Below are 15,164 nucleotides of genomic sequence, written 5' to 3' on the forward strand. Positions count from 1 at the left end.
ACATTTGGTGCAGGTCAAGACATCATGCTCTCGTCCAAGACACATTACACAGATTTTATGGGGGTCTGTGATGGACAAGGTGCAATTACAGTTCAGGCACCGACGGAACACAGACGCCATGGAAAAAATTGAGCCGCGGTACGGTCGACGGCCAGTAGGCCGCAAGAGCCAAACTCGACGGTAATCGACGGGAAAACAGGTAAAAACTTACCGGAGTACCGCAGCTTGAAAAAGTTAGAGGAGGGACCCTGTGGGGCAAATTAACTTTTAGTAATTCCGTGAGGAAAATTCCTGTCAGGAATCTCTGCAGAGCTCCTTAACCGCGAGGCTACTGCTGCGTGGAAAAAAGAAGACTGAAGGGGGACCCCTGCTGGCTGCAGGGTTAGTGCCATGCTGGGCATGCCCAGTAGGGGCCAGTCAAAGTTCTGGAAACTTTGACAGAAGTTTTCCGTGATTGGGCTCCATCCTGTGATGTCACCCATATGTGAGGACTACCATCCTGCTTGTCCTGTGAGAAATGGTCAACAGTGACCCATATGGTATTGTTACCATTGAAGACAGGCAAATCCACTATAAAGTCCACTGTAATATGGGTCCAAGGCTCGCTCAGAATGGGGAGCGATTACAAGAGTCCCCAGGGTTTTCCTGCTGGAGGTTTATGACTGGCGCACTTAGGACAGGACTCTACATAAGCTTGTGTATCCTTTCGTATAGTAGGCCACAATAGCACCACTGAAGAGTGGAGAGAGTTCTGGATTGGCCGGAATGTCCTGCGGTCAAAGAGTCGTGAGCCCGTTGCAACACCCTCCGTTGTAGCTGGCGAGGGACCACCTTCTTCCCCGGTGGTACAGGAAAGGTGGCAGACAGAATGACATTGGCAGGGTCTATTATGTGCCACGAGGTATTGGTTACATCTTCTGTGACGAAAGACCTGGAGAGCACATCAGCACGACCATTTTTATTGGCTGGGTGGTGACGCAGTATGGAATCGAATTGGGTAAAGAAGAGGGACCAACCGGCCTGGAGATGGTTTAAACATTAAGCATGATGTAGATACTCGAGATTTTATGATCCGTGTATCGGTGATCTGGTGTTGGGCTCCCGCGAGCCAAGATCGCCATTCTTCAAAGGCCAGCTTGATGGCCAGCAGTTCTTATCCCCAATGACAATTACGTTCTGCCAGCGAGAAGTGCCTGAAAAAAAGAACAAGGGTGTAGTGTTATGGGTAGTTGAGTACTGACTCAGTATAGCTTTCTACTCCAATATTGGAGGCATCGACCTCGACGACTAACAGCCATGTAGGGTCCGGATGACGGAGACAAGGTTCCTTGAGGATGGCAAACTTGAGGTCCTGAAAGGTGGTCATGGCTTCGAGTGACCACTGAGAGGGTTGGCCCCCTTGCGAGTCATAGCCTGCCCGCCCAGAAGTGGATGACTCTTCTAATACTATTCCAGAGATCCAGACTTCCAGTCATGTTCAAGACTTGCCTTGTTTACCCAGCCAAGTCTCGCCTTGTTTACCTGACCATAGCCTCCATGAAAATTGGGACCCTGGAGGAGAGGATCTTAAAAGGGTGGGGGGGGGTACTTTTAGGATTTTGCTGCTACGTAGCCTTATCCTACCTTCATGTTGCCTCCCTGCCAGCAGAGGCCTTCAGTGTGCTTCATCACTAGTCTTACCAAGCTCCTCCTCATGGCCCTTGCCATGCCCAAGTCCCAGTCCTATGTAAACCTGTCTTGCCATAATAGCCTTGTCTTCTCTTGCTGTCACTTCTGGCTCTGTAACCTGACCTTTGTCTTGTGGCCTTATGTTTCAGGTCATTGTCATGCTGGAAAGATGCTGCATTCATCCTGCCATTAATTTTAACAAAATTCCCTGTGCCGCTGTAGCTCACACCCCCCCAAAACGGCAGAGATCCACCTCCATGCTTCATGGTAGGGATGGTGTGCTTCTCATCATAGCGTTTATGGTTGTGACTATAAACTTCAATTTTGGTCTCATCACTCCAAATTATGTTGTTCTAGAAGTTTTGAGGCTTCTCTAGGTGCTGTTTGGCCTATTGTAAGTGAGTTGTTTTGTGGCATTTGTGCAGCAATGGCTTTTTTCTGGTAACTCTTCCATGCAGTCTATTTTTGTTTAAGTATCTCCTTATTGTGCATGCAGAAACACCCACACCACTTTGTTTCAGAGAAGCCTGTATTTCAGTAGAAGTTGCTTGTGGGTTTTTCTTTGTATCCTGACAAATTTTCCACTTCTTGATCAGAGTTTGAACAGCACTGATTGGTATTTTCAAATCTTTGGATATCTTTTTATATCTTTTTCTTGATTTATAAAGTTGAACCACTTTTGCTCACAGATCCTTTGACAGTTCTTTTGCTTTCCCCATGCTACAGTGACCACCAAAGTTAGTGCAGTCCTGGAGAAATACACAAGAGTTTCTCGAGAGCTAAGAAACTCGTTGACTATTTATACATAGACACTAATTACAATCAAACAAGGCAGAAGTGTGGATACCTACCATTCATTGCCATCTCAACCTGTGTGTGTCAGTCAACTTGAGTGCATATTATTATCAGCCCATTCAAGGGTATGTAAACTTTTCAACAAGACCATTTTATTATTTCCTTTATTGCTATGGTTTGTTTAATGATTGCGCTACTCTGGGATGTGCCCTCATGTTTCTTCCCTGCTAAAGAGGTTAGGACTGTTCAGACTGAATAAGTGATGGCTGAGGGGGAATATGATGGAGGAGTAGAAATCATGAGAGGCATAGAATGGGTAAATGTAAATCTGTTGTTTACGCTTTCAGATTATAGAAGGACTAGGAAGCATTCCATGAAGTTAACAAGTACCACATTTAAAACAAAATTAGAGAAAATTCTTTTTCACTCAACACATAATTGAGCTCTGGAATTCATTGCCAGAGGATGTGGTTAAGACAGTTAGCTTAGCTGGATTTAAAAAAAAGATTTGGACAAGTTCCTAGAGGAGAAGTCCATATATTGCTATTATGTTGATTTAAGGAATAGCCACTGCTTATTACCAGCATTAGTAGCATGGGATCTATTTAATGTTTTGGTACTTGTCAGGTACTTTTAACTTGGATTGGCTACTGTTGGAAACAGGATGCTGCGCTTGATGGATCTTTGTCTAACCTACTAAGGCAGCTTCTTATGTTCTTATTGTTTAAAAAACAATGTGAATGTTTTTCAAAAAAACCACTGACTTTCTTGCTTAGTCAGAGGTGTGAATCTTTATGTAAAATTATATAAATCTGCCACAGAATTTTGAAAAATCTACCATAAAATTTGCTCACCTTTGCTGCAAAATCTTGCAAAAATCTGCCACAGGAACCAGGGGCTCTGCTTATAAGACTAAAATCATACAAAACCATAAAGAAATATAAGTTGAAAATACATACCGAAGGTGACATTTTCCTTCTTCTAGGTGATGATGCTTTATTTTCTCTCTCTTCCTGCTCTCGCAACAAAGCTTTAAGCTGATTAACTGTTAATAAACAAAAATGTTTATTTGTATTACCAATACACAAAATAAACCCTCCTTCCTATATATATATATATATATATATATATATATATATATATAATGATTGAATGGGAAGCGTTCATATAAAATGGTAGGAATGATTAGTATAGTTGTATTCAAAGGTTATGAAGTAATTGGTTATGATGTGGTATTTTCGCTGTATGAATGCATGAACAGTATGGGTGTATTTTGATCCCTTTTGACTGGGTTTCCGGTTGAAAGTTGTCTTTGTTGCATGCAAATGGAGTGTGTGGAGCTAATAGGAGTATTAATAGATTTTTAGTTCGATTGGCTATAAATAGACTTTTAGCTTTATTGCACGCACATCAGGTAAGAGGAGTATTTAGGTTAAGGTGGACTCTAGAATTATTTAGGGCAGTTAGTGGCAACATCAATGTTTGGAGATACTAATTGGTAACAGGGACCACAAAAGTCTTTAGTATTGTTCATTGTGAACATGGGGATAGAAATAATTTCTATTAAAATACATATAAGTCTTTAGTATTGTTCACTGTGAACATGGGGATAGAAATAATTTCTATTTAAACATACATCGTGAATGAACTTTGGGCAGTTAGTGGTGGAATTGATAAATGAATTCTGGGCAGATAGTGGTGGAACCGGCAATTGGAGACATTGATCGGGAACAGGGACTCGTGTCTTAACAGAGACGTGGAGTGATTGGACGTTCATCAGGACGTGTTGTAGGATTGCATGTATTAGGAGGGAGGGGAGGAGTATAAATGGTTAGGTCGGCAGTGAAGGCCTCGATATGAAGCAGTACTGAGGGAGACATGCGGTTATAAGACGGAGCGAGAAGGTGAGCGTTGTTGCTTTTTTCTGCCATATAAGAAGGAAGATTGTTGTGAAATACTAGGTATGCTTTCTATCTGTTTTCAGCATTTGTGTAAAACCGGTAATGGCAGCGGACAGCTGGGATAGTTTTTGAATATAAAACTAATACGCTATAAGGTTTACCCTGTGTTGTTCACGATAGCGTAATACTGAAGCGTTAGTTGAGCGTTTGACACATGATTCCATTTTAAAGATTGGGAATTTCAACTTATAATAAGGTACGTAGAAGGTTTATTATACAAGAGAGGGTTTGGATACTAATTCGGTGGAATTCCATGAACATTCCGGATTACAAATTTTGCGGTCTTATATTTACAGGTGTGATTTTAGGGGGTTCAAAGACCCCGGAAAATATATGGTTGACACACGCTGGAGGTTGGCTTTTGATTTTACAGAAAGGTAACAAAGTTGCTATTTCAATGTGGGGAGCATCTAAAAACGATACCGGACTAAATAAATATGTTAATCTTAACAGCATCAAAATTCTAGATTTAAACAAGTTGGAGAAGGTGGTTTGAATAAATTTGTTTATGAATTATTTTATAGGTGCACACTTGTATTCGGGAGTTTTTTTGTTTATACAAAATAATGGGAGCTATTGAGCCAGAGTGAATCGAGTGCGCTTTTTCTGATCCACTCCTTTATGTTCAGGTAGGAGTGTGTTCGGTATAAAGTTTTTTATCATACACATAACATATGAATTTAAATAATGAATTATTTAATACATTTAATTCATAGTTCATAAAGATTCAATATATGTTTAATGATAAGAGGAAGATTTGATAATGTTATGTAATTTGTGGATATATTACATGTTTTCAAATATGTGGGTTGTAATATGGGGAGTGTAGCTTATCTCAACATTGTTTCATGTATTATAGAAACATGAGGTGGAAGTGATAATTTCCTGTTGATGTTTGGTCTCATCAAGTAAATTCCCCTGAAGAAGCCAGGTTTGGCGAAACAAGGTCCTTGTTGGGATAGAAGATAAAACCATCTTGAATGGAATACACTACTGATAAAAGAAGATAAGTAATGTGATTTGAGAGGTTTAAGCGTTAAAATCATACAATTACAGTGGTGTTTCCATTATAAAAGACCAACCACAACATTAACATATTTAGGATGTATGTAAAGTCCATTAGGGTAAGATTGAGGTAAGAAGTAGGACAGTGTTGAGGGCTACGATTATTGGGCTCAAAATAATATCTAGTGGGTAATTGTTATTAGGTGCAAATAAAATAATCAATGATGTATTAGGGACTGATTTCATGAAAAAACTGACAAATTTATACTTTTATTGAATTTTCAATAAAACAGTAACAATTTGAAGAAAACCACACTTTTAGAATGATTTATTGATAAATGAGAGTGCTTGTTTTTTCCCTAAGTTTTTACTTTGGGGGTTTTTTTGCATATAATAGTTATAGCACAGGTGGAGATAATATATTGCCTTTCATTTTTGATTTAGATATATATATAGATATATATATAGATACACACCAGTTTGTTTTTTTTTGGTTAACATAACAGCAATCTATGTAGACTCTATTAGAGCAAAATTTACCTGCATGACTGTGCTGAAGCTCTTGCAGGCCTGGTCCGTGTTATTCTCCTCACTGCTAGGTCATAACAGAAGACTGCTCAAGGGAAATGCCATCTCTTTTCTCCTTGGATTTTTCTGCTCTATGGCATCTTTCAGTTGCTCAATGCTTGCATTTGCACGTTCTATAAATTAGCCATAATATAGATAAATTTTTCTCTCCTTTCATCTCAACTTGCATAATCAACCCTTCTTATTAAAAAAAAGTAATTAGTTTGCCTACAAACAATATACAAACAGAGTTTTCACAAGATTAACAACATGATTACATGGAATGTTTTGATTTTAAAATGACGATTACTATATAGTGGACAATGTTTATTTTGATTTCCAAATATATTGAAAAGCTATTTGTCTAAATATCTTTACCTGGCTATATTCAGACTTATCTGGCTAAATCTAACCTGCCAATAAGTTAAGTGGCTAGAATTTAGCGGGATGTCGAGAGGCTTTCCAGGGCATAACTGGGAGGACTTGATTTAGCCGACTAAGTTAACCAGTTAGCCTGTTAACTTAGCTGGCTAAGGGCCTCATTAATAAGCATTTTTGCCCATAGACACTGAATGGAGAAAGCCTTAGTAAATCAGCCCTAAGTCTGGTCAGGTCAGGTCAAAGAACTGCCCCTAAAGTTAGCCGGCTAACTACTTAAGATAGCCGGCTATTTTCAATAGTGCGGCTGCACTTCTGAATATGCCTCTAAATTAGCTGGATAAGTTTATTCAGCTAACTTTGCTATCCGGACTTTTTCTGAATATAGACCTCCTAGTCAGTATACTGTGAAAATATTACAAAGTATTAGTATGCCTTAGATTTGAAAAGCACCTTGAAATTTACAATTTTTGTAGGATAGTGACTAGATTTAAATAAACTTTCCCAGGTTTTCCAGCACACATATGCCCATCAGGTTTGACAGTACCATAATAACAAAAGATTATATAGTACTGGTGTTTTAGAGGGTAATTTTCAAACAGCCCAAAAAAGAGTAAAGTCTAATGGTAGTATGTACACACAGACTTTACCCAGTATTTTAAAAGCAAACTTATACACACAAGTTCTCCTCTGAAAATTCTTGCTTAATTGGCTGAGTACATGCATATATTCTTTTACGTAATGCTACACCTCCTCTTTGAAGGGCACATCTGCATATACAATTAAGTGCCTACTTTTAAAATAAAAAAAATAGGCAAAGGAGTGCCGTCTACACTCCAGTTTTCACCATCCAGAAACCTATCCTCAGTGTGCAACAAAAGTACACACAAAATTGGGATACACGCAAATTTTTACGTGTGCTGAGCCCAGGTCAGTTTTAGAATAGCCAACCAAGCTGTCCCAGGAACTGGAAATCAGGCTGAGAACTAAACCTGGGTCTTCCATACAGAAGTCCACAGCACTATGCTGAGCCATCAGACCAGCCTCAGCCTAGAGCTATTTCTATTGTATAAGAAGCAGCCAAAGCAATAAGCAAGTTTGCTTACTGTAAATGGTGTTTTCCATAGATAGCAGGATGTATTTAGCCATGCTGTCTGGGTGATGTCACCCGGGTGTCAAGGTGGAGTAAATCTCTCCAAGTCACAGAGCTTTGATTGTGAGAGCCTACGCGGCTCTTCCCACGAATACCCTGCAAGTCTCCCCAGTTGATGATAAAGTTAATTCTTGTATTGAAACTTAGTTGGTTGTCCAAGGAGGAGGGTGGGTTTGCATAGCTAAATCATCTTGCTATCTACAGAAACACTGTTTACGGTAAGCAAACTTGCTTTTTTCCCATCGATAAGCAGGCTGAGTTAGCCATGCTGTCTGGGAGTCCCAAGCTAAGGGTGGCTTTGTGTGAAAAAAAAACACAGTTAATTATTATATATGTCCCTTGTTTGCATTTTTTTTTTTTTGCAACCCTTCCCCTTCATGAACAGCCCTCAAGTTCTTGTAACATGGTTTAAGACTGTTGATCCCACCATGCTGTCCACCGCTGATTGTTGGTCGAGACAGTAGTGGGATGTTAAAGTATGAATTGATGACCATGTCGCTGCCTTACAAATGTCCTGAATGGGAATATTGTATAAGTGTGCTATTTAAGCAGCTGTTGCCCTAACTTGATGCGCTTTAATGGCATTCTGTAGTTTGCCTGAATGTGAAGCATAGCAGAACTGTACACATTGAGTTATCCAATTCGCCAATGTCCTTTTTGCTACTGCTTTTCCCGGCGCATTTGAACTGAAAAAGACAAGGCTCTTTTGCAGTCTAATGTGTGAAGTGCTCTCTCCTCTATTTCCATGTAGTTTTAGAAAAAAATGGGCAGAGAAATGGTCTGATTCAAATGGAACACAGAGACCACTTTCGGTAGGAAGGGCAGATGCGTGCACAGTAATGATGGAATTGCAAGTATGGTGAATAGTTCACTAGTGCCTGAAGTTTGCTCACTCGCCTCGCAGAGGTCACTGCAATGAGGAAAACCACCTTCTATGTTAGGTGTTTTGAAGATGCTGATTCCAGAGGCTCAAATAGAGCACACACGTTTTTCCAAAACTACATTTATGTCCCATGGAACACGAGGTTTTTGCATTGGCAGGCAAAGTTGGAGAATGCCTCTCATAAAGCGGGTTACTAGTGGATGAATAGATATGGGAGGCCCCTCCCTTGTCGCATGATATGCTGCTATGGCGCTCAAATGAGCTCGTATGGATGTCACCAACCCTGATTTGGAATGTGCATGATGATACTCTAGGAAGCACTCTGGTGTGCAAGTGAATGGGTCAATGTTCTTGGCGCAACACCATTCTGAGTATCTTTTCCATTTGAAGGCATAGTTTATACTGGTCAAAGGCTTCCTTGCCAACATTAGTAGCTCTTGAATGTGTGCCAGCAGTTAGAATTGTTATAAGACCGTCCGTTCAACCTCTAGACCGTCAACTGGAGGGAGGACTGCATCGGGTGGAGCAGAATCCCCTCCTCCTGGGTTAGTAGATGTGCATTATTTCCCAAGGGTATTGGTGGATGACTGGAAAGTTGTACTAGATAGGCATACCAAGGGTGTCTTGGCCATGCTGGAGCGATAAGATTCATGTTTGCTTCGTCTTTGATACATTTCTCACTGTTCATGACATCAATGGAATGGGCGGTATACATACAGGAGGCCACACAATCAAGAAATCAGGAATGCATCCTAGGATATTCTTAACTGCTGGGGAGAATGGAGCGGAACATGTCCAGTGTCGTGTTATATTATGATGCAAATAGATCTACCCAAGAGTGCCCCAGTGGCTGAATAGATTGTCCACTGCCAATTGGTTTAGCGACCATTCGTACAGAAGAAAAATTCAGCTGGGTCTATTGGCTTCTGTATTTACCACTCCTGGCAGGTAGGCAGCTTGTCCAGAGTGATTGCTTCTTCTCTGTCCATTTCCAAATCTGTACTGTCTCCTTGCACAGGGTCCTGGAACTGGACTCTCCTTCTTTGTTTATATAAAACATGTCTACTTGATTGTATGTATCATCACGCATTTCCCTAGAAATGTTGGTGCAAAGGTAAGAATCACATTTTTTATTGCTCTCAACTCTAAGAGGCTGATCTGGAGAATACGTTCTCTTGGGGTCTATAAGGTTTGTGTTTTGAAATGAAGCAGGTGGGCACCCTAACCTTGTGTTGAGGCATCAGTCGTGAGTATTAACTGATGAGTTGGACTTCTGAAAGGAGCCCCTCCTGTCATGATTGACAGAGATAGCCACCAAGCTATGTCTCTTTTCTTGGAGGCTGTGATACAAATTCTCTTTGACATGAGTTGTCTGCACTGGTTCCACTATCATTTCAACCCCCATTGCAATTGCCTCATGTGGAGTCAGGTGAGAGGGTCCATGTGTATCACCACTGCCATATGACCAACAGAACGAGAACTCGACGCACCGTCGCCAGAGTCTGCTGTTGAAGTTGTAGGCATAGTGAACATAGTACCTGAGCCCTGTCATCAGGCAGGAATGCTTTGCAAAGGGGCGTATGTATCCTTGCTCCAATGAACTGAAGTATTTGACAAGGGATGAGATTTGACTTTTTGTAATTTTTGAGAAAGCACAGGTTCTCAAGGCATCAAATTGTCATAAGTAGATGCTCCCACAAAGTTTCTGCATTCGGGCAGACAATCAACCAGCCATCCAGATATGGGAAAATCCAGATTCCCTGTTTCTGCAAATGAGCCACAGCTAACGCAAGACATTTTGTGAAGGCTCTTGGGGCAAAAAAAGATACCAAACAGGAGAACTTTGTACTGGTATTGATGAGGGCCCACTCGGAAGCACAGGCAGCGCCAATAGGATTTGTGGATGGATATGTGAGAATAAGCATCTTTCATGTCCAGGGAACTCATCCAGTCATTGGGCTACAGGAATGGGAGAATTGATTTCAATGAAGTCATTTCGAACTTGTGCTTCTTGAGGGACCTGTTTGGCGAAAACCCCCAGTCTTTTTCAGAATGAGGAAGTATTGGGAGCAGTAACCCCTGTTACTGGCAGAAAATCACCACTGAATATAATTAATTAGCAACTGGGTCTGTCTGGCAGCGTGTAAGTATATCAAAACCTTGCAGTCCTAGCGAACAACGCTAGATTCACATTTTGGGTGTCTAAACGCAGCTAGGCAATGGGAAGGTTGGGTGGTCTGCTCCAAATTAATCGGAGGGTGCAGCGTAGGGTAGGGGTGGTGGATTCTTAATCCTTCCATCCCACCCCAACCCTTCCACATGAGGAGATGTGAAGCGGAGGGGTAGCAAGGGATCCCAGAATGAAATGCTATGGTGCCTATCAAAATTTGGCACCAGAGGCAGTTGCTATGTCTAAATCTGGGTCTGCTAATGGAAAAATGTTGGTGACTTGTTTGTATAATTGCGGTACCATTTGGTTGGATTATGAGTTGGGGAGGAGGTGCTGAATGAAGACTAAAGAAGGGAGTTTGCATGCTCAGTCACCCAGAAGGGTAGAGCACAATGGAGGAAGATAACAAAACCTAACCTGGATAAGGAATAATATCCGACAGGTGGTTCAAATCTATAGCTAGCAACATGGCTGTATTCTTGCACTGTAAACAGAGATATCTGGGAATACTGGATGGGCTAATTTGGGGGTTTTTCCTGCCATATTCTGTTTTATCTAAGAATAGAAGAGGAGCCTAGTGGCTAGTGAAATGGGCTGCAAACCAAGGAAGCCAGGGTTCACATCCCACTGCCATTTCTTGTAACCTTGGGCAAGTAACTTAACCCTCCATTGCCACAGGTACAAACTTAAAAGGGGGATTTACAAAGTAGTGATATTTCACTGTGTGAGGGGCATTCCTGTGATATTTTTCCCAACCCCAGTAACATAATGTGGCTATTTCAGTGTGATAAACACACAATAAAAAGTATATCGGCGAAATGTTAAATACACAATGGTGGCCTACTTCGCCTAAGGCCGCTATCATGTTAAAGGGCCATGTGGCCTGAAAAAAACCACCTCCACCCTCACCATTCAAAATCCCCCTGGGGTCTTACGAGACCACTGCCCACCTCCTTGTGCGAGAGCCTGTATTAGAGTGTGTGTGTGTGAGAGAGAGAGAGCCTGTATTAGAGAGTGTGTGTGTGTGTGTGTGTGAGAGAGAGAGCCAGTATTAGAGTGAGTGTGTGTGTGTGTGTGTGTGTGTGTGTGTGTAAGTGAGAGAGAGCGAGAGAGAGGGAGCCTGTATTAGAGAGAGAGTGTGGGTGTGAGAGAGAGAGAGGAAGCCTGTATTAGAGAGAGTGAGAGTGTGTGTGTGAGAGAGAGAGGGAGCCTGTATCAGAGAGAGAGAGAGAGAGAGAGAGAGAGTGTGAGAGAGAGAGAGGGAGCCTGTATTAGAGAGAGAGTGTGGTTGTGAGAGAGAGAGAGGAAGCCTGTATTAGAGAGAGTGAGAGTGTGTGTGTGAGAGAGAGAGGGAGCGTGTATCAGAGAGAGAGTGTGTGTGTGTGAGAGAGAGGAAGCCTGTATTAGAGAGAGAGAGTGTGTGTGTGTGAGAGAGGAAGCCTGTATTAGAGAGAGAGAGTGTGTGTGTGTGAGAGAGGAAGCCTGTATTAGAGAGAGAGAGAGAGAGAGAGAGAGGGAGCCTGTATCAGAGAGAGAGAGAGAGAGAGAGAGAGAGAGAGAGAGGGAGCCTGTATCAGAGAGAGAGTGTGTGAGAGAGAGAGGGAGCCTGTATTAGAGTATGTGTGTGTGTGTGTGTGTGTGTGAGAGAGAGCGAGAGAGAGGGAGCCTGTATTAGAGTGTGTGTGTGTGTGAGAGAGTGAGGAAGCCTGTATTTTGTTTTTTCTCTCAGACGCCGATCCATGCTAGCGGTCCCGGAAGCAGGCCCTCGGCCCCTCCCCTTCCTCCGCCGACATCGGGGACGCCCCAGGGGGAGGATAAAAGGGCCGCCCCGAGACCGAGGCAGGACGTACCCACTGCCGCCTGCCGCTGCCTCGCAAGAGACCCTGAGGCTTGAACCGGAATCTCTCTCCCTCTCTCCTAGCTGTAGCTGTAGCTGTCTGTATTTTTAATTTTTTTTTTCTCAGACGCCGATCCCTGCCAGCGGTCCCGGAAGCAGGCCCTCGGCCCCTCCCCTTCTGCTGACGCCGCCGACGTCCTTAACGTCAGGGACGCCCCAGGGGGAGGATAAAAGGGCTGCCCTGAGACCGGAGGTGTCCCACGCTGACGGGACGCGACAAAGGGGCATGCCCCTTTGTACGCCACTGAGAAAACCTGATGACCGAAGACACACTGAGGACAAATCCAGACGGGACAAACATGGATAAAGACTACAAAAACCAAGAACCGGTAGTACAAATGATCACAGCCTGCCTAAACAAAGGTAAATACGGGGACAATTACACAACAACACACAGGAACAGACACATAACAAACACAACAAACAGGAAAAAAACAAAACACATAGAGCCCAGCAACCGCATAAATATAAAAAGGACCAAAATCCCTACAAATCCATTATCAAATAACCTTTTAATGCTAACCTTTCTCTTAGTTAATGCACAATCCATCACAAAAAAATTCCCAATTATTACAGATCTACTCTATTACACAAAACCAAACTTCATTGCAATCACCGAATCTTGGTTAAAACAGACAGAGTCTTAAAAATTCAAATAGCACACAAAAACTATGATGTCTTTTCAATCCCCAGATTAAATAAAAGAGGGGGGGGACTAATGCTAATAATCGAAAAAAAATTTAAATGTAAACTAATACCCACAATACCGCCAAAAAAACCATAAAATTGCCCTATTTGAAATAAGTTTTCAAATCTGCCTAATATACTGCCCACCGAGCCTACTAGAATTAAATAGCTCCCCACTAATTGAGTTCTTAACAACACACTTAAATACTGACAAACCTACCATTATACTAGGAGACTTCAATCTGCACATAGACACAAAGCCCCTGTCTAACACCTGCCAAACACTATTGGACTTTATGACCGCACTAGGATTCACTCTAATTACCGATAAGCCCACGCATAGAGCAGGACACTCTCTCGATATAACATTCATCAGCCAAAGCCACTTAGAGCACATTAAAACCAATTACACACCCATCACGTAGTCCGATCACTTCCTCATACAATCTGCAATTAAATACAGTAAACCCCATACACAAGAAGGGAAAAAAGAACTAATCAAAGTTAAATATCGCCCACCGTATGACCTAGAAATCCTAAAAGAAAAGTTAGAAGAGAAACTAACAAAATTAGACTACACGAACTGCTGCTCCGCAACCACAGCATGGCTGCAAACAACAAGAGAAATAGCTGAAGAAATAAACCCAATCAAACATATTAACATTAAGGATACTAAACAAACAAACCCATGGTATAATGAAAAAATTAAGGAAATCAAGAGAAAGCTAAGAAAAAAAGAAAAAGAGTGGAGAAAAAATAAAAACAATGAAAACGTAACAAAATACAGAAAACACCTAGCATTCTATAAACAAGTCATTCTAGATACAAAAAAACAATTCTATAGCTCTAAAATAGAAAAATATGAAAACAACCCACGAACATTATTTACCATAGTAAAAAACCTCACTAATGACAAATCCGAATCTCCACAAACCCTTCCAGAAAATAGATGCAACGAAATCGCAACATTTTTTAATGACAAAATTAAGAACCTAAAAATTAAAATACCAAATACTAAGAAACAAGAAATTAGAATGAAAAAACGAGAAATCAAACAATGGTCAACATTCTATGAAGTATCAGAATTGGAAATCGAAGTTTTGTTAAAAAAACTAAATCCCGCCCACATGCATGCGACACAATAACAACCACAGATATAAAAAAAGTAGCCAACACTGTATCACCGACACTGACAAAGATAGTTAATCTATCCTTAGAGGAAGGATCCATGCCAGATGCACTGAAAGGAGCAATCGTAAAACCCATTTTAAAGAAGAAAAACAGCGACCCACTTAACCTGAGCAACTACAGACCTGTATCAAACCTACCCTTAATTGCTAAATTAATAGAAAAAACTATACAGAAGCAACTAGCGGAACACCTAGATAACAATAACATCCTATATCCCTCACAACATGGCTTTCGAAAACATTATAGCACAGAGACACTACTACTGGTTCTGACAGACAACATCATGAGAGGATTCGATAACGGTAAACATTACATTCTAGTGATGCTAGACCTCTCAGCAGCTTTTGATACTGTAAACCACAACATACTATTAAATAGACTAGAAGAAATAGGATTAGGCAACAAAACAATCAGCTGGTTCAAATCATATCTAAGTAACAGATATTTTCAAGTTCAAATCAGAGATTCTATGTCAGAAAAAATAGACCTTCAGACAGGAGTACCACAGGGATCTGCCCTATCTGCCACACTTTTCAACATATACCTACTGCCATTATGCCACCTGCTAGCTGGCCTGGGAATAACTCACTACATATATGCAGACGATATTCAATTTATATTACCCATTGACGATACAATAGAGAAAACATTAAATATAGCGAACATGTATCTAGACATCATCAAACAACTATTAAATCAAATGGAGCTAGTAATCAATATAGAGAAGACAGAATTCCTTCATCTAGAAAGAAAAAAAAACATGGAGATCTCACACAACCCAATCACACTAAATAACAACAAACAAATAA

At 41.2% G+C, this 15,164-nt stretch overlaps 1 protein-coding gene across 10 annotated transcripts in view; it reads right to left on the minus strand.

Annotated features, from left to right (window-relative positions):
• The window catches only part of SDCCAG8 (serologically defined colon cancer antigen 8), a 694,410-nt gene that overhangs the window by 671,409 nt on the left and 7,837 nt on the right, over window positions 1-15,164 (minus strand). For all 10 annotated transcript variants that reach the window (XR_003855449.1, XM_029593983.1, XM_029593984.1 and 7 more), the window contains exons 3-4: window positions 5,970-6,130; window positions 3,423-3,508 (exon numbers count right to left, since the gene is read on the minus strand). Coding sequence is in view for 9 of the 10 variants with exons in the window: in XM_029593983.1 (XP_029449843.1) it covers window positions 3,423-3,434 (12 nt within the window). In the remaining variant the exon portion in view is untranslated. The remainder of the gene's footprint in view (window positions 1-3,422; window positions 3,509-5,969; window positions 6,131-15,164) is intronic.

The sequence above is a fragment of the Rhinatrema bivittatum genome, chromosome 3, assembly GCF_901001135.1.
Source record: "Rhinatrema bivittatum chromosome 3, aRhiBiv1.1, whole genome shotgun sequence".
Taxonomy (NCBI): domain Eukaryota; kingdom Metazoa; phylum Chordata; class Amphibia; order Gymnophiona; family Rhinatrematidae; genus Rhinatrema; species Rhinatrema bivittatum.